This window comes from Narcine bancroftii, chromosome 2, assembly GCF_036971445.1.
Source record: "Narcine bancroftii isolate sNarBan1 chromosome 2, sNarBan1.hap1, whole genome shotgun sequence".
Classification (NCBI taxonomy): Eukaryota; Metazoa; Chordata; class Chondrichthyes; order Torpediniformes; family Narcinidae; genus Narcine; species Narcine bancroftii.
The window spans coordinates 366,174,984-366,194,816 of record NC_091470.1 but is presented as its reverse complement, the minus strand read 5'-3'; the positions used below and the strand labels follow the sequence as shown (position 1 = coordinate 366,194,816).

The 19,833-nt window shown below is 42.2% G+C and overlaps 1 protein-coding gene across 9 annotated transcripts in view; it reads right to left on the bottom strand.

The window, feature by feature from the left end:
• Nucleotides 1-19,833, bottom strand: part of stk3 (serine/threonine kinase 3 (STE20 homolog, yeast)) — a 564,172-nt gene that overhangs the window by 215,644 nt on the left and 328,695 nt on the right. For all 9 annotated transcript variants that reach the window (XR_011352582.1, XM_069922527.1, XM_069922523.1 and 6 more), the window contains one exon: nt 12,046-12,171. Coding sequence is in view for 8 of the 9 variants with exons in the window: in XM_069922527.1 (XP_069778628.1) it covers nt 12,046-12,171 (126 nt within the window). In the remaining variant the exon portion in view is untranslated. The remainder of the gene's footprint in view (nt 1-12,045; nt 12,172-19,833) is intronic.

The following is a 19,833-nucleotide window of genomic DNA, read 5'->3' as shown; positions in this document are numbered from 1 at the left end:
TCCCAGCTGGATGCTCATTTACACTTTTGGACAGGTTATCTCCAGTGATAAGAAGACTGAATCTAATATTCATGCTGTTGGAACACTCAAGTTTTCATTCACCTGTTCTTCCATCTAGAGGCAAGAAATTCCATGATCTAGATGTGTGCAATATAGAATGCACCACTATATTTTATCTGTATGGACACGCTCAGTCAGGTAGATTCAATGTGACATTAATTGCTTGAAATCGTGTGAGACATTCTTGGCAAGCTTCACTCAGCTGCAGCAGTAAACTGCTCTGCGGTATTTTAACCAACAGCAAAATTAAAAACTGGCAAGAATTGCACATACCAGTCAAGGATGTGATTCAAGATCTTCTGGATGGGGAAAGCAGGGGCTTTACTGCATGAATAGCTCATTCATTTCATTAACCCCCCCCCTTACAAATTGTTATATAATGTTAATGCGATTCCATAAATTATAAAAAAAACAACCCAGTAGATATAACATTGGAAATTAAAACAAAAGTAAATGTGAATATGAATTGTTTCACTAATTAATTGAGAATGTGGCTTACACTTTGAGCCTGCGATGGTATAAAATTAAAACTTGACTAACCAGGGCCAATTGAACTACAATTGAAGCCTAAATACCTATAATCATTTTCCATGCAGTTCGACTATCATTATGAATAATACAACAATTTCAATCAGTTTGAAGATGAAACACCTTCAAGGACATCAGAAGTATGCAAGTACAATATGGATTCCCGTATCCAAAGTTCTGAATACCGAAAAGATCCAAAAACCAAACTTTTTTTGTGGCGCCGACATGATGTCACAAGTTGAAAAAAAAATCACCTGACTTTCCCATGTGGGGCTCTGACGTTCTGTTGGTGCCATTTTACATATGCAAAAATTTTACATTCGCAGTCCGTCAGTAAGCTGGAAGAAGTGGACATCGAAGAAGCTATTAACATCGATAATGAAGCTCCAGTTATTCATTCACTGACCAATGTGAAATAGCTGGTATTGTTCTGCATCAAGGTGAGCACAATGAAGATGACTTAGAAAAAGTCCCGATAGACAACATGGTGAAAATGTGTGATGGACTTATTGAAGGACGAGAGCAGCGTGCATTCATAACAGAACAAGAAATCATGTCCATTTATAAAATCAAAGAGAGACTTTGAAGACAAAAACCATTGTTAATGAGGCTGATGACACCAGAGGAAATTTTTGAAAAAGCCATCGAGGAGAATTTCTAATGTTTGGTGCTGCATTTATCTTATTTTTAAGCAGAGATCGAGTTGTCTCTTGGTACATATTAAACATTATTTCATACTTGAAAAGCCTGTCATTGTTTTTTGTTTATTGCTTGACTGTTGATGTTACTGAGCTGGTTAAAGCCATTGTTGATATCCAAAAAAAACAATAACCAATGGTCCTAAGCGTTTCAGATACAGGGAAATGTACCGCATGCTAAACAAATCATCCTGACCTGGATAAACTACTGACTTTAGCTGGCGTAGACCAAACAAACCCAGCCCAAAGCAGAAACCAACATGTACAGTCAAGCTTCACAAGAACACAGAAAATGGAAGGACAAGTACCTCACTACGTTTGCTCTATCTTGCTCTATCAGTGTGATTATGACTAATCATCAATCTCAGTACTATTTTCCTGCTCTCTTCTTACATCCCTTGATGACTTTTGTGTTTTGAAATTAAACCACCTCCTTATGAATTGACTGTTTTGATTTAGAATTGGTTGACCCATTCAAGACAGAGGGAAGCAGTGGAAGGGTGTTATCCTAGCTGGATAGGTCAGTGATGTTCTGATGGATTCACAATTGGGTCCCACATAGTTTGTGATGCATGTAAGTAATTTATTTTTCAATGCAGGCAAATGTCCTGGCAAATCTCCTCTGCACTCTCTCTATAGCTTCCACATCCTTCCTAAAATGAGGTGATCAGAACTGAACACAGCATGGTCTCAACAGAGATTTGTGGAGCTGCAACAGTTGGCGACACGGTTAGCATAGCAATTAGTGCAATGCTGTTACAGGACCAGTGATCAAGACTGAGGTTCGAATCCTGCGCTGTCTGTAAGGAGCTTGTATGTTCTCCCCATATCTGCATGGTTTTCCCCGGGGGCTCCAGTTTCCTCCCACTGTTCAAAATGTACAGGGTTGTAGGTTAATCGGGTGTAATTGGGCAGCATGGGCTCGTGGGCCAGAAGGGCCTGTTACCATGCTGTATGTCTAAATAAATAAAAATTAAAACATGATCTTTAGACTCTTGAACTCAATCCCCTGACTAATGAAGCCCAGTATCCCATTGGCCTTCGTAACTATCCTATCAACTTGAGAGATGTTCCCACTGTCTGACTATTAATTCTGCATTTAGCCTTCAGGTTTGGCCTTCCAAAATGCACTTCGACAGATTTAACTCTTGTCATTTTTCCACCTAATTCTGTAGGTAACCTATGACAACTTTCAACACTATCCACAAACGCTCCAATCTTTGTATCAGCCGCAAACGTACTGACCCATCCTTTCATTTCTTGATCCATTTATAAAAATCGCAGGGGTCATTTATAAAAAAAGAGCAGGGATCCTTGAACAGATCCTTGCAGAACTCCACTAGTCACTGACCTATACTTTCCATCCCCTACTATTCTCTGCTTTCTACAGGAAAGCCAATTCTGGATCCACACAGCCAAGTTTCAATGAATCCCTTGCCTCATGAGTTTCTGAACATGTTTCTCATGGGGGACCTTGTCAAATGCTTTTCTAAAATCCATAAACACCACATTTACTGCCCGACCTTCATCGATTTCTTGATATGAGTAATAAGGAGAGGTTGGACAAACTGGGGTAATTTTCTCAAGTGTCAGAGATTGAGGGGAGACCCAATTGAGAACTTCCTAAAATTGTGAGTGCTGTTGATAGGGTAGACAAGCCATTCTCAATGGGAGCCCCCACCCCCCCCCCCCACCCACCCCAACGGGTCCACAGCACATTTAAGTAAAGCTTTGTTTTCTTTTCACCTCACGTATTATTAATACTCTGTGTTTTTTTCTGTAGTCGGTAGAAGTACAGAAGAAACCTCAGGGGATCATAGTCAAAAGAGGCTGAGAATGACTTGTGTAGGACAATAAAAAATTTCCACCAAAGTTAAAAGTGTCATATACTAGAAGGAGAGGGGGAATGTTTCTGACTGGCTAAACAGACGGGATATAAGGAGGATGTTTCCTTTGCCTGTGGTTTCTAAAATCACAGGTCACAGATTACAGGGCAAGAGATTTATGATGAAGAGGAGAAATTTATTCACTCAATTACAGTATGGTTGCTGCAGAGAAATGAGTAGCAGAGAGGATCTCTGGAGTCTCCCTCCCCCCATCAACATCAACATTGTCTGAAGAGGGCATGCAAAATCATTGCTGTCACTCTCCTATTCATGAAACAATATTTATTTATTTGTATTGTTTTTCTGTATATGGTGCTATGTCTGCTTGTGTGTCTGTTCCATTAGATTTCCTCTCCTTCTAAACTCTAGAGAATATAATCCTCGTCAAAATAACCTCTCCTCACACTCCAGGAATCAGATTGACAATCATCCTTCCGTCAGTAAGGGATCCAGAACTTCGCACAACATTCCAAGTTCTTCATTGGGTTTGGCTCAGGAAGCCTGGCTCTTGTTTTCACAAGAAGGAAAGAAAAATCTTCATTGAGATACAAGATCACAAAGATTTAAAAACATAATTTGTGAAGAGAGAAAAACAATGTTTTCATATCAATTCCTTCTTTCATCAATAAGAGCTTTAATTGTAAAAGTTCGCTTTTGCTTTCTCTTCCACATTACTGAATATTTACATTTTATGCCATTTGTCTCGGATTCCAGCAGCTAATATTTTGTGTTTACAAAATTTAATTATTAAAGAACACTCCATAGCCTTCCAGTGTTGAGGTTTTTTTAAAAGTGGCTACAGTCTGCTTTGAAACAGAATGACCACGTTATTCTGCAGTTAGACTGCAGAATTTAAAATGGAAAGGAATGGTTCTGGCAACCAACGTGGTTGGTGTACAGGCGAACTTGCTCCGATTGTAAAGCATGTGTGGTTGGAGTAGCCTGCACCGAAGTTGGTGCCGGGCATCTTCCACTTTACCTAAAGGAAAGAGCCCGCGCGCGCAAAATCTGAATAGTTGCCAGTCAGCGAAGCAACTTCTGGTTCCCAATGGCAGGAGCAGGATATGTCTTTAAAAAACCTTGGCGAACCAAGCAATAAATCAGTGAGCTTTGGAATGAACCTGTCGACTCATCATTAGCTCAGTTAGCGCGAACATTACAATGGTGATCCCAATAGTTCAAAAGGTATTTTGGACCCAGCATTATGGATGCCGCAGCAATGAATGCCATTGCATTAAAATTACCTAACTTCTGGACGCTGTGACCCCACACTTGGTTCAGCCAAGCGGAGGCACAGTTCCAGATCAGGCAAATAACATTGGACTCCACGATGTATTTCCATGTGGTGAGCTCTTTGGATCAGGAAACCACTGCCCAGGTAGATGACTTAATCCATGCCCCATCAGGGGAAAGCAAATATGCAGCACTGAAATCGCTACTCCTCAGCACCTTTGGGCTCTCGAGGCACGAAGGAGAAGCCAAGTAGACGGCCTGGGAGACAGAAACCCGTCAGCTCTAATGGACGAAATGCTGACGCTGGCAGAGGGACACAAGTCCTGCCTCACAGGCATTTCTCGAACAACTGCCCAACGACATCCGGTTGATGCTGGCAGTCGCAGACTTCAGCAACCCCTGGAAGGTAGTAGCCACAGCAGATACCCTCTGAACCGGCTTTTCAGCTCTTTATGGATACAGTGGGCCAGGATTTTGATTTCATATTCATATACCTGGACGACATTCTGATTGCCAGCAGGAATCATAAGGAGCATTTATCCCATCTCAGCCAATTGTACACCCGAATGAACAAATTTGGACTGACCATTAACCTAGCCAGATACCAGTTCTGGCAGGAGACCATTGATTTCCTGGGCCATAGGATTTCAAAGGATGGCACAACGCCCCTGGCGAACAAAGTAGAAGCTATTCAGAAGTTCAACAGGCCTCCCGCAGTCAAAGGGCTGCAGAAATTCATGGGCATGGTAAACGTCTACCACCGTTTCCACCCAGCAAGCAGCAACCAGCATCACGCATCCACTGTTCACCCCGATGTCGGGTAAAAAGAAAGACATCACTTGGAACCTGGAGGCCGAAGCAGCTTTCGTCTAAACAAAGGAAGCCCCGGCAAACACTGCCATGCTAGTACATTCCAGGACTGATGTTCCAACGGCCCTCATGGTGGATGCATCAAACACAGCAATCGGTGGGGTACTGGAACAACGTGATTGACACTGGAAGCCCCTGGCTTTCTTCAGTAGATATTTAAGACCACCTGAGTTAAAATACAGTGCTTTCGACAGAGAGCTGCTAGCACTCTACCTGGCGATCTGATACTTTCTGGAACGCAGACAGTTTACACCCTTCACCAACCACGTCCCGAACCTTTGCCCCCTAACCAAGGTATCAGACCCCTGGTCAGCTCGACAACAGCAGCACCTTTTGTACATATCAGAGTTTACGACAGCGATCCAGCATGTCTCTGGTAAAGACCACATTGTGACAGACGCTCTACCCAGGCCAACCATCCAAACATTGGCACAGGAAATCAACTACTCAGAACTAGCAGAGGCACAACGAGGAGACACACAGCTACAGGACCACAGTCTCAGGGCTGCAGCTGCAGGACGTACCCTTGGGTCCAAGTGAGCAGACTCTCCTTTGCAACACAGCCACCAGCCATCCCTGCCCCATCAAACCGGCAGCCTGGAGACAGCATGTGTTTGACTCAGTGCATGGCCTAGCTTATCGTTCGATCCAAAACACAGTCCACATTATATCTGGTCTGTTCATGTGGCATGGCCTCAAAAAACAGGTCAGCGATTAGGTGAGAAAATGCACACAGTGTCAGACAACCAAAATCCAGAGGCACACCAAAATGCCCCTGCAGCAGTTCCATCCCACAAACCACAGATTCGATCACATCCATGTCAATATTGTCGGGCCATTGCCAGTAACACGGGGAACATGGTACCTCCTCACCATGGTGGACCATTTCACCAGATGGCCAGAGGCAGTTCCCTAACAGACACTACCACCGAATCCTGTGCCAGGGCCTTAGTTGCAACTTGGGTAGCACATTTCGGCATCCTAGCCCACATCACATCGAACAGAGGGGCCCAGTCGAGCCTGTGGGCCGCTGTAGCCAGCTTGTTAGGGACCCAGCTGCATCACCCACAGTCAAACAGCCTTGTGGAGCACTTCCATAGCCACTTGAAATCAGCTCTGATGGCCAGGCTGAAAGGCCCAAATTGGATGGATGAGCTTCCTTGGGTCCTACTTGGGATCTGCATAGCGTCCAAAGACCTGCAAGCTTCTTCAGCCAAATTGGTCTATGGAATGCCCCTGGCAGTCCCCGACGAGTTCCTATCCACCCTGAGGGGGCAAAAAGAGGCAGACAGCACAGCGGCCCTGAGCAAGCTCCGTGAGAGACTGGGCAACCTGACACCTATCCCGACTTCTGTTCTCAGAGACTTAAAGGACTGTGAGTATGTCTTTGTCAGGAGGGCGCGCACTAGCCACCGCTGCAGTGGCCATACAGTAGCCAAAAACAATGGGTCTACGCTTGTGCTGGACATTAGGGGTAAAGAGGAGGGGTTCACTATTGATCGAATGAAGCCAGCACATGTGGGCTTGGAAAGGCCACTCGAAATGTAGCACCCAGGCGTAGAGGCAGGCCACCTAAACAGAAGGAAATGCAGACTTTGAGAGATCACCGCTTCTGGGGAGGGTTGTGTGGTGACCAACGTGGTTGGAGTACAGGCAAATCAACTCCAATTGCAATGCGCGCGCGCGGTCGGAGCAGCCTGCATCAAAGGTGACACCTGGCATCTTCCCCTTTCCCCAAAGGAAAGAGCCCGCATGAGTGAAGTTTGAATAGCTGTCACTCAGCAATCCAACTTCGGGTGACCAACGGCGGGAACAGGTCGAGTCTTTAAAAAGCCTCGGTGACCCAAGTCATAAATCAGTAAGCTTTGGAGTGAACCTGTCAACTGCCGGTTGCGTTATTTGCTCAGTTAGTGCGAGCGCTACATTGTCTTCATTATACCATCACATAATCTTCACTGATGTTGATTTGCACATGGAGAATTGCGAGGTGCATTGGGGACATGACGTGGATAAATGATAGCAACACAAGAGATGTTGCAAAATGATAGAAAATTTTCAGCAGTTGAAATCCACTTCTTGCTTGATCTTTGTTTAATTACATTCTGCTATAATTCCTTTGACCTGCAAAAGCACATAGGTAGGAAACACAGCTGCATTTCCTCACTTGTATCACTTTTCTCACAAAAAAATATTAACACTCACTGTCATCATTTGAACAGAACTTGTTTGAACATTTTTGACTGTAAATGGTAGTCAATGGGCTCAATCAAAGTAAAACCATGGAAACTGCATTACTTGCAAATAAAGTAGAAATTAACAGCCTACTCTTTTTAAGGTTCGGTGTAAATATTTGGAGAGGTTTCCTGCAAGCTGCCAGGCAACGGATCACTCCTAGCAGCTGCTCACACTAAATATATATTAGATTCACATCATACATCAAAAAACACATCAGGGAAAAAAAAGCTACCACGTGTAGTAATGGTTAAACTAACATTTAAACTTTGATATTGGAATTAACCTTCTGTAGAGCACTCTGCTTGTAATTTTTCTTAATTAAAACAACCTGTACAATTACCTCAGCAGCAGAGGGCAGCTATCAAAACATACCATTTTGTCAGAATAAATTCCCATCTCCTTCGTTCCCCATCATCTGTGCAACGATCATTTCAGGATACTACATCTATTCATTTGTTCTCAATTAGACAATAAGGATGTCTTTTAACTGAATCCACCATCGGGCAGATACCACAGCAGGATTAAATTTGTTATTTTTCATGACATAAAATTTCCCTTCTGTGTGAAAAACAGCTTGCTAAAAATTGCAAGAAAACATTTGTGTTTTTCATTTAACGTAATCCCAAACTTTGCACATTTCAAAGTTTTTTTAAAAAAAAACAAGTGCAGGGAAATGAAGAATCACCAGTTTGTTTCAAGCTATTTCTGATTTGATTTTCATAAATGCTCATTTTAACCAACATAAACTGCCATTATCAGAGCAATGTAATCAGTAAGGAAGCCATTTTCTAAATTCCAGTAAACTGTCTGCCTGAATAAGAATCATTTTCATCAATTCAAAACAAGCATTTAAAGAACTTCAACAACAATTAGCAAGTTTCACATATAAAGCATGTCGTCATGGAGGAAAAATAAATCTAGTCTTCAACTTTATTGCTTAATAATTTATTTACTCATTTATCATTTATTTCGTCTGTCTCCAAGTCTCGTCAATACCTATGCTTGTATTGTAAGTAAATCAGACTGCTCAAACTACAGGGGAATCACGCTGCTCTCCATTGCAGGCAAAATCTTCGCTAGGATTCTCCTAAATAGAATAATACCTAGTGTCGCCGAGAATGTTCTCCCAGAATCACAGTGCGGCTTTCGCGCAAACAGAGGAACTACTGACATGGTCTTTGCCCTCAGACAGCTCCAAGAAAAGTGCAGAGAACAAAACAAAGGACTCCTCATCACCTTTGTTGACCTCACCAAAGCCTTCGACACCGTGAGCAGGAAAGGGCTTTCGCAAATACTAGAGCGCATCGGATGCCCCCCAAAGTTCCTCAACATGGTTAATCAAGTGCACGAAAACCAACAAGGTCGGGTCAGATACAGCAATGAGCTCTCTGAACGCTTCTCCGTTAACAATGGCGTGAAGCAAGGCTGCGTTCTCGCACCAACCCTCTTTTCAATCTTCTTCAGCATGATGCTGAACCAAGCCATGAAAGACCTCAACAATGAAGACGCTGTTTACATCCGGTACCGCACGGATAGCAGTCTCTTCAATCTGAGGCGCCTGCAAGCTCACACCAAGACACAAAAGCAACTTGTCCGTGAACTATTCTTTGCAGACGATGCCGCTTTACTTGCCCATTCAGAGCCAGCTCTTCAGCGCTTGATGTCCTGTTTTGCGGAAACTGCCAAAATGTTTGGCCTGGAAGTCAGCCTGAAGAAAACTGAGGTCCTCCATCAGCCAGCTCCCCTCCATGACTACCAGCCCCCCCACACCCCCATCGGGCACACAACACTCAAAACGGTCAACCTGTTTACCTATCTCGGCTGCACCATTTCATCAGATGCAAGGATCGACAACGAGATAGACAACAGACTCGCCAAGGCAAAGACACAAAAGAGTCTGGAAAAACAACCAACTGAAAAACCTCACAAAGATAAGCGTATACAGAGCCGCTGTCATACCCACACTCCTGTTCGGCTCCGAATCATGGGTCCTCTACCGGCATCACCTATGGCTCCTAGAACGCTTCCACCAGCGTTGTCTCCGCTCCATCCTCAACATCCATTGGAGCGACTTCATCCCTAACATCGAAGTACTCGAGATGGCAGAGGCCGACAGCATCGAATCCACGCTGTTGAAGATCCAACTGCGCTGGGTAGATCACGTCTCCAGAATGGGACCATCGCCTTCCCAAGATTGTGTTATATGGCGAGCTCTCCACTGGCCATCGTGTCAGAGGTGCACCAAAGAAGAGGTACAAGGACTGCCTAAAGAAATCTCTTGGTGCCTGCCACATTGACCACCGCCAGTGGGCTGATATCGCCTCAAACCGTGCATCTTGGTGCCTCACAGGTCGGCGGGCAGCAACCTCCTTTGTAGAAGACCACTGACAAAAGACAAAGGAGGATAAACCCAACACCCAACCCCAACCAACAAATTTTCCCCTGCTACCGCTGCAACCGTGTCTGCCTGTCCCGCATCGGACTTGTCAGCCACAAACGAGCCTGCAGTTGACGTGGACATTTACCCCCTCCATAAATCTTCGTCCGCAAAGCCAAGCCAAAGAAAAAGAAAAGAAGATTGTAAGTAATATAGAATTTCCTGATTTCTAATGATTCCCTCTATGTGAACAAGTTTGATCGGTTCAAAGAATGACAGCCTGGACACATGGTAGCATTAAAGCATGAACCGTCACGCTGAGCACTGGCGCACCTTAGAGCTGTGTGCTCAGCCCGCTCCTGTTCACGCTACTGACCCATGACTGCATCACCAGATCCAGCTCCAACAGTGTCATCAAGTTTGCAGATGACACTGGCCTCGTCAGCCACAACGATAAGTTGCACAACAGAAAAGAGGTGGAAAATCTTGTGATATGGTGCAAGACTAACAACCTGAATCTCAACGTGGACAAGATCGTGGAGGATCAGGAATGACCACCCTCCACTACACATCAACAATTCTGTAGTAGAGAGTGGAGAGCACCACATTCCTTGGAGTTCACTTAATTAATGACCTATTGTGGACATTCAACATCTCCTCACTTGTCAGGAAGGCGCAACAGCGACAGCAAGGCTACTGGCCATCATTATATCAACCTTCTATAGGAGCTCTAACGAGAGTATCCTGGCTGGCTGCATCACAGTGTGGTACGATTGCTGCAGAGAAATGGATCGGACGTCAACCCACAGGACCATAAGAGTGACTCATTGGAGTCTCCCATCCCCCCATCAACATGGTGTATTTGGATCATTGTCTGAAGAGAGCGCACAACATCATTGAGGACCCCTTCCACCCTGCACACAACATCTTTCAGCTGTTCCTGTCATGGAAAAGATACAGGAGAATCAGAGCCAGCCCCACCAGGCTGAGTAACAGCTTCTTCTCACGGGCAGTGAGAACGCTGAACGACCAAAGGAACTGCTCACACTAACCATCCGAGACTCTCATTTGTACAAAACAACATCTATTTATTTATATATATAAAATACTTGTCCTATATGTGTGTTATGTCTGGTTGTGTGTCTGCATGTTTTTGCACCGAGGACCAGAAAACAATGTTTTGTCAAGCTGTACTTGTACAATCAGATGACAATAAACTTGACCTGACTTGAACTTTATTTATAATGAGAAACACATACGCCACAGGAGACATGCACTCCTGCATGTAAAACAATTTCTCTATCATAGAAGTTAACTACAAATAACCACATCTACAAAGAGTTAAAACAAATACCTGTTATCAGTCTCCTGATAAGCATGAATGGCACTCAACTTACAGAAGTTATTTAATAATTAGATTAGATGACTCACGATGGTTACCTTTGAAGTGCATGTGAGAGCCCCCTACCCATCTACACACTTCACAATTAGTTGTCCTGCACTGTTCGCAATCCCCAGTCTGAAGCAGCTCGGGTAGTTCCCCAACATGAAGATAAAGAAGAAATAGTGGCTGGAGTACAGTCAGGTTTTATACCTTGCAAATAGGAGCTGACACAGGGACTGGTTCATGTGGCCCCAGGTGACCAACCATAAGGTGGTATCAGCTGTGGAAGGATCTGACATTCAATGACTCGGGGGGCGGGGGGTGGCAGTGACCTTTGACCTCCCAACCTCTTTTCCTATCCAACCACGAAGATGACCCTCTATTGTACGCACCTGCAAACTCTTACCTTAGGCTGGCATTTCATATTTCATAAATCACATTTAAAAACTGGCATTCTTGGATCAAACACTTCAATTAGCCAAGTGTGAGCATTTTGAGATTACAAACTGAAAATTCAGATGCACCATCTGGGGTATAATAAATAAACCCTCAAATGATTCGATACTACACGTTTGATTACACCTGAAAAGTTGCGCACAAGTCAGATTGATACTGAACAATAAACAAACTAAATTGCTGATATTCTTGACTCTGGATGGTGTGGAAAGCAGAGAATATAGCAAGGCAGGAAATAATATCAACTTTAAAAGAGCATTTCATTTATATCAAAATAAAGGCATGAATTGATTAAATAATCATTTCAAAATCACTTACTGAATTTTCATCATCATCTTCAAGTTCTCTTTGCTGCTCCTGGTGTCTTTTTGCTTTGATTTCCATTGCTTCACTGATTAAATCTCTCAGAATTGACACAGATTTGGCATTTTTAATGAAAGCATGCTGCATCAAGAAAAACATAACAACCTAATCAGTAGGAATAATTCACTCTCAATACTTGGAAACAGACAAATGTACACATCAACTAAACTTCCATGATCATATTTATTGCTTTTGTCAAAATAAAGATGAAGAGGCATTTTTGAACTGCTTACGTGCACACTGAAGGGAGATGGGTCCTTGTTTTAAACAATTTATTGCATGTTGATGTAGATTTTCCAATTGGTTCAAAACTACAGAGGTGAACCAAGAGAAGACACTCTTCACTTCTCACTTCCCTGTGCCTACATCAAGGTCAGGTAAACAAATGAGTGACTTTGCTGTGATACTAAAATAGATTGTAACAGTTGCTTGTCAGGCTTCTGCTTGAACAATGACCCTTTTATGAGCGACAAATGCTACCAGAGCCAACATTAGGCACACGGCATATTTTTGGGGTGAGAGGATGAATGGAAATCCTGATATATAGGTTACAACATTGGCATCATTAAATATTTGTTGTTTTTGTTATGACATAAACTAGCCGGAATAGAAATTCCACAAGAGAATGGTATTTTCAAAACCAATAATTTTTATTATATTAATAACATAACACTTCTAACTTAACCGCTATATGCGCAAAGGTATATATGTGTGTGCGTGGCAGGTCCCAAACCATTACAGTTTAAGTACAATTGTGAAAAATCGATTTTTAAAGTTCAGTCTCATAAATCTTTTGTGTTGAAACTTAGAATCTTTACTGTTGTTCAGAATAATTATGAAGTAGGTGGGACATCAGGTCATCAGACTTCTCAAAACTCACGACCTCTTGTAGAGTTATTTTCAGAGAAATGTTTCTTCATACGAATGATTTTCCACAAATCCCCCCCTCTCTTGCATGGAGGTTACATAACTTGTATTTTACACAATGAGTTCACAAACCCAGGCAAGGATTACATGAAGTGACCATTTAAAAATGTATATCATAGAGCTGCCCTCTTTTGTCCAAGAGACAGTGAAGTGGTTCTTTCTCTTCAAAACCACTGATTCTGTGTATCTCCCATGACAAGGAGAACACAAGACAATTTCAACCTAAAGATTAATAATAGCACAATCCTGTCATATCTACAATATAAATCCTCCCAAGTACAAAAAAAGAAAGCAAAGATCCAAATATAATTCCTCATTTGGCAAAAATACAGGAGAGTTTATCTTACAACTGATATGCAAGATCATTGCTTTTTACCATAATAAAAGGCAGCACAGGTGGCATAGCAGGGCAGCACAGGTGGCATAGCGGTTAGCGCAATGCTGTGGCAGAGCCAGCAATTGGGACAAGGATTTGAATCTCATGCTGTCTGTAAGGAGTTTAAACGTTCTTCTCATGTCTGCGTGGGTTTTACTCGGGGGCTTCGGTTCCCTCCCACCATTCCAAAATCTACTGGGTGTAATTGGGCGGCATGGGCTCATGGGCCAAAGGGCCTGTTACCATGCTGTATGTCTAAATTTAAATTTATAAGAAAGCAATTTGATCTTGTTGTTTGGTATGCCAATTTAGAAGAGGTTTTCCTCCTCTTTTCGAGTTTCCTTCTCTCACTGCTCCCATTATGTGTTTTCAACTGCTCTCCAGCTCTGTGAGCACTTTCTGATTTCACCCTTTCCCCCTACCTAGTTCATCCCCCTACCTGTGTTCTTTGTCCAATCATTCCCACCCTGTTTACATTATACTAACTCTCTCCCCTCTGCACTCTCAGTCTAGATGAAGGGTCCCAGTCTGAAATGTCAACAGTCCTTTTTCCCTCATTCTTGCTGCTCGGCCCACTGAGCTTCTCCAGCAGATTGTTTGTGGCTGCAAACTGATTTTGCTGTGTTATTAAACAAGATTCATGAACTCCAACAAATGCCAATATAAATTACAGATAAACAATGCATGTGCGGTTATTTTTTTTCCAAGTTTAACCACTAAGTATTTAACTTGCCACAAATAATTAGACTTCAATTCCTTTATGTGTTTAAAAGTGTTCATGACTGAAAAGGGTCAGGATCCGTTTCGGTAGTATTCTGATCCAGTTGGCTTCTATCATAAAATTTATCATGACATTTCTCTGCGTTATGACATTTTACAAAATTACATCCAAATATGAAATAAAGCTCAAAGAACAGTGTCATAGTTCAGATACATTCAAAATAACTATTTTTGCTTGTGTTAGGGGTTTAATAGCAAATTTGTGAACAATTATTTTAAAATATGAATGTCATTAAAATGAATTCATTAAAAAAAATGAATGTCCTAATTCAAATTGGTTAAAATATTTACTGCTTTTTGGATTACGGGAGTGTCGGGAGGAGGAGCGAAAGTCTTGGCAGAGAGGTTAGTGTAAGGGAGACAGTTTAAAAAGAGCAATTAGCTGGGACTTGGGTCTTTTGGATAGTGGGAGCATCAGGAGGAGGAGCGAAAGTCTTGGCAGAGAGGTGAAAGGAAGGGAGCCAGTTTAAAAAGAGTGAATAGGGCAACAGAAGAGTTAAACAGAGTGTTGATTTATAGGAGTGAGTACTTGAGATAACTGGCAGGCACAAATAAAAGGAGGAGAAGCTGAAGAGGAGTGGCCATTGGAGAGAGAGTGGCCCAGTGTAGGAGTGGAGCTTGAAGATTTGGCGAGCAGAGGCTGAGGAAGAGCTTGCTTGCTTTCAGGGGGGGTAAGGCTAGATGAGGTAGTTTACTCCTTTTATTAAATTAGGAGTAGGTAATGGAATCAGCTAGGGCAGTGGATTGCTCTGATTGTGGGATGTGGGAAATCTGGGACAGAATAATTGACCCTGATGACTACACCTGCAAAAGGTGCATCCAGCTGCAGCTCCTGACAAACCAAGTTAGGGAATTAGAGCTAGAGCTGGATGTACTCTGGGTCATTTTGGAGGCAGAGGCAGTGACAAAGAGGAATTTCAGGGTGACAGTCACTCCAAATGTCAGGAGGCAGGTAGTGTGTGACTGTCAGGAGAGGGAAAGGGAATAGATAGAGTGGACAGAGCACCCCTGTTGCCATTCTCATCAACAATAAGTATACTGTTTTGGATACTGTTAGTGGATGTCCTAACAGGGACATGTCATGTCTCTGGCACCAAGAATGGACCCTCAACTCAGAAGGAAATGAGGGTGAAGAGAGTAGTAATGATTGGTGATTCAAGAGTTAGGGCAACAGAAAGGAGGTTTTGTGGGAGAGATCAAAAATACTGGAGGGTCTATTGCCTCCCTGGTGCCAGGGTCTGTGATCCCTCAGATCAAGTTCTTAGGAGAGAGGGCTAGCAGCCAGAGGTTATGGTCCACGCAGTGTCCAATGATGTGGGTAGGAAGGATGAGGTCTTGGAAGAGAGATTAGGGAATTAGGTGCAAAGCTGAAATACAGGACCTCCAGAATTGCGATGTCAGGAGTGCTACCTGTGCCACGTGCTAATAAGGCTAGAAATCTGATATTAATGCAGCTAAATATGTGGTGCAGGAGGGAGGGCTTCATGTTTCTGGACAATTGGACTCTTCCAGGGAAAGTGGGACCTGTTCTAGTGGGACAGTTTGCACCTGAACTGGAGGGAAACTAACATCTTTGCAAGTAGGTTTGCTAGCACTGATGAGAACCTGAGAGGGATGGGCATGGGAATGGGAACCAGAGTGTTAGAGCAGATAGTGAGGTTGTGGAGGATAAAGGTCATGCGAGGATTGCATGTATAGACAGAAATCAAAAGTTTGTACCTAACAGAAATGTACTCAGGTCTATTTATTTCAATGCAAGTATTGTTGGTAAAGCAGATGAGTTTAGGGCGTGGATTGGCACGTAGGATTACAAAATTATTGCTGGAAGTGAGACTTGGTTGCAGGAGGGGTGGGTCTGCCATCTCAATGTTCTGGGGTTCTATTGTTTCAGATGTGATAGAGGAGGAGGGATGAAAGGAGGAGGAATGGCATTGCTCATCAAGGAAAATATCACAGCTGTGCTTAGACAGGACAGCCCAGAAGGCTCGTCTGCAGACGCTACATGGGTGGAGCTGAGGAATGGGAAAGGTGTGACCACACTGATAGTTGTATTATAGACTGCTCAGTAGTCAGAGAGAATTGGAGGAGCATATCGATAGAGAGATAGCAGATCGATCTAAGAAACAGAAAGTTGTGATAGTAGGAGATTTTAACTTTACACAAAAGGGGTGGGTGACTTGGAGTTTGTAAATGTGTTCAGGAAAGTTTTCTAAATCAATATATTGAGGTGCAAATGAGAGAGGTTGCAATACTTGATTCCTATTAGGGAACAAGACAGGTCAGGTGACAAGTATGTGTAGGCAAACATTTTGGGTCTAGTGACCATAATGTCATTAGTTTCAAGTTAATTATGGAGAAGGATAAGCCTGATCATTGAGATTCTAAATTGGAGAAAGGCCAATTTTGTGGAAATGAGAAAGGATCGAGGAAGAGTGGATTGAGATAAGTTGTTTTCTGGCAAGGATGTGTTCAGTAAGTAGAAGGTCTTCAAAGGTGAAATTTTGAGAGTGCAGAGTTTGCAAGTTCCCATCAGGATTAAAGGCAAATTTAACAGGCATAGGGAACCTTGGTTTTCAAGGAATATTGGTAATCTGGTTAAGAAGAAGAGAGAAGTGTACGGCAGGTATAGCCAACAAGGAGCTAATAAGGCACTAGAAGAGTGTCGAAAATGTTTGAGAAGGAAATCAGGAAGGCAAAAAGAAGACATCGTGTTGCTTTGGCAGATAATGTGAAGGTAAGCCCAAAGGTTTCTACCAGTATGTTAAGAGTAAAAGGATTGTGTTGTGGCATCGCCATGTGAAGGACCTAGACAGATATATTTTGGTTGAGCCCTCTGTGAAGAGTATTAAATAGATGGTCAAAACTTAAAAATCAAGATTTATTTCATCAAAAATGGATAAAAGTAGCACAAAGAAACCAAGGCAGCTGAGAACAAAGATGGAAGAAGCTCCTATTCAACCGGGAACATTGGGTGAAAGTCTGAAAGGGAGCAGTGCAAAAATGGCTGAGGGACTGGCAGAATCGGGTAAAATTGGAGAGTTGGGTCAAGAATTGAGCATCATCCTGGAAAAAATGGAGAATGAGTATCCGATTCATAAATGTTGAAATGGGGATGAGAGATATGATGGAGAAAAATGACCAAAGTAAATGAGATTGTTGAAGATCTGATGGAGAGAATGGGTCGAGCAGAGTCTAAATTGATGAAAATGTTTGAGAAACTTGAAGCTTTGGAAAAAAAGCCAAAGAATGGGAGCTGGATAAACAAGGACTGCTTGACAAAATTGATCATATAGAGAACTTTAGTTTACAAAACAATGTTTGAATTATTGGATTAAAGGGAGGAATCGTAGGCAAAGACCTGTGAACCTTTTTCAAAAATTGATCCCACAGGTGTTGGGAGGAGACAAATTTTGAGAAAACTACATATCGAGAAAGCTCACTGAACACTCAGACCCAGAAGAGTCGGCGATCAGAGACCAAGTCCAGTTTTGGTGAGACTTTTAAGCTACCAAGAACAGGAGATAATTTTGGAAGCAGCATATAACTACTCTCAACAGAACAATGGCCCGCACGAAGTTGATCGTGAAAAGGTATTATTTTTTCAAGATTTTAGTCCAACTATGATTAAACAAAGAATCTGAAGATGTGAAAAGACAACTATGCATTTAAAAACTTGAAATACTCAATGATATATCCTGCGACTTTGAGGGTCATCATTGCAGAAAGGAACTGGTGATTTTTCAAGCCTAAGAACGAAGTGGAATATTTTCTGCGAAGTTTGTAACAAAAAAGATTGAGGTTGCCAAGGCGGAAGATTGTGAAAATATTTATAATGGAACTAAGTAAAGCTTGTATTTTTTATATTTGCTAAACCTTCTTGTATTTATTGTTTAAAAGTAAAAGGTATAGAAGTGTTCACAGAGAGCTCAGTAAAAGGGAAAAAAAATCAGAGATAAGTAGTAGCAGAGAGGGACTCCGGTCCAAGAGGGAGAATGGGGCCTGGAAAGTAGCAGCAAAAAAAATGGCACCAAAGGGAGGTCTTCCTCCTCAAAATTCCACGGGCTTTTTACGTGGGCTTTTGGGCTCTATGTTTGAGGCAGGAACATTGTGTGTTTTTCTTAACTTTATTAGTTAAGGAGTCAAAGAGATTTTACTGCTTTAAAAAATATTGTTTTAAAGAAGATTATGGATAGAACATTAAAATGTATTTGTTTTAATGTTAATGGAATTAACAGAATGGTGAAGAGAAAATGGGTCTTGGCATATCTTTAAAAAAATTAAAGGTAGATAAAGTCTTTTTACAAGAAACATATCTTAACAAATTGGAATATGCAAAATTAAAGAGGTTGGGTGAGGCAAGTAATGTCATCTTCATTTGGATCAAAATCAAGAGGCGTATCTATTTTAATTAATAAAAATATACCAACAATAATAGAAGAGACTTTAACTGATCAAGCTGGAAGATTTGTAAAGGCACACTGTAAAAAAATGTATGCAGAATCATGGATGTTATTTACACCCCAAATTATGATGATGAAGCCTTTATGAAGGATATCTTTTTATCAACAGCAATCATTAGGGTAATACCAAAAAAAAGGCAGGGATCCCTTGAAACCTGTCTCATAAGAGGCCTATCTCACTGTTGAGTGCAGATTACAAAATTATCGCAAAAGCATTGGCTAACAGGCTGGCAAAACACCTGCCAAAATTAACAAACCCAGATCAGGTGGGTTTCGTAGAAAAGAGGCAATCAGCGAATAACATAGCTAAATTGCTAAGTGTTGTACATCTGGCACAGTCAGGGGTGGACCCGAGAGTGGCCGTAGCCTTGGATGTGGAGAAAGTCTTCGACAGATTGGAATGGGACATTTTGTTCAAGAAGTTGGAAAAATTTGAACTGGGATAAACATTTATTAATTGAGTTAAAGCACTTTACCATAAACCTCGAGCCAAATTTATTAAAAATGGGAAGATGTCTCTGGTATTTTCTATGAACAGGCCAAGTAGACAGGGATTCTTTTATTCCCAGGGCATTGTTCATATTAGCCATGGAGCTGTTGGCAGAAGCTATTTGGCGGGATCCAGACATAAAGGGGTTTAAGGTGGGCCAAGTGGAACACAAAATTAACCTTTTTGCTGACAATATGTTACTATATTTGACGGACCCCAAGAAGTCATTGGACGGACTGAGGATAACATTGGAGAATTATGGGAAGGTTTTGAAGTACAGAGTAAAATTTGGTTAAGAGTGAGATTATGCCTTTGGCAAATGGGGATTAAGAGCAGTACCAATTAAGCAGTTTACCCCTCCATCAATCTTCGTCTGTGAAGCCAAGCCAAAAGAATTAAGCAGTGAGTTCAGCTGGCCAAGGGAAGGCATAAAATATTTGGTGTTCAAAGTAGGTAAAGATTTATGTAATCTGTACAAGTTAATTATCTCATTTTGATCTGGAAGATTGAGGAGGAACTAGTTAGATGGAGGGCCCTGCCTATTTAATTGATGGGCAGAGTCAACAGTGTCAAAATGAAGGCGATGCCACGGCTTCAATATCTTTTCCAAGGGCCTCACGGATTTTTTAAGGCGCTTAATGAATGTGTCAAGAAGTTTCTGTGGAGTGGGAAAGTGGCTAAAGTCTCCATGGAAAAGTTGACTTGGGATT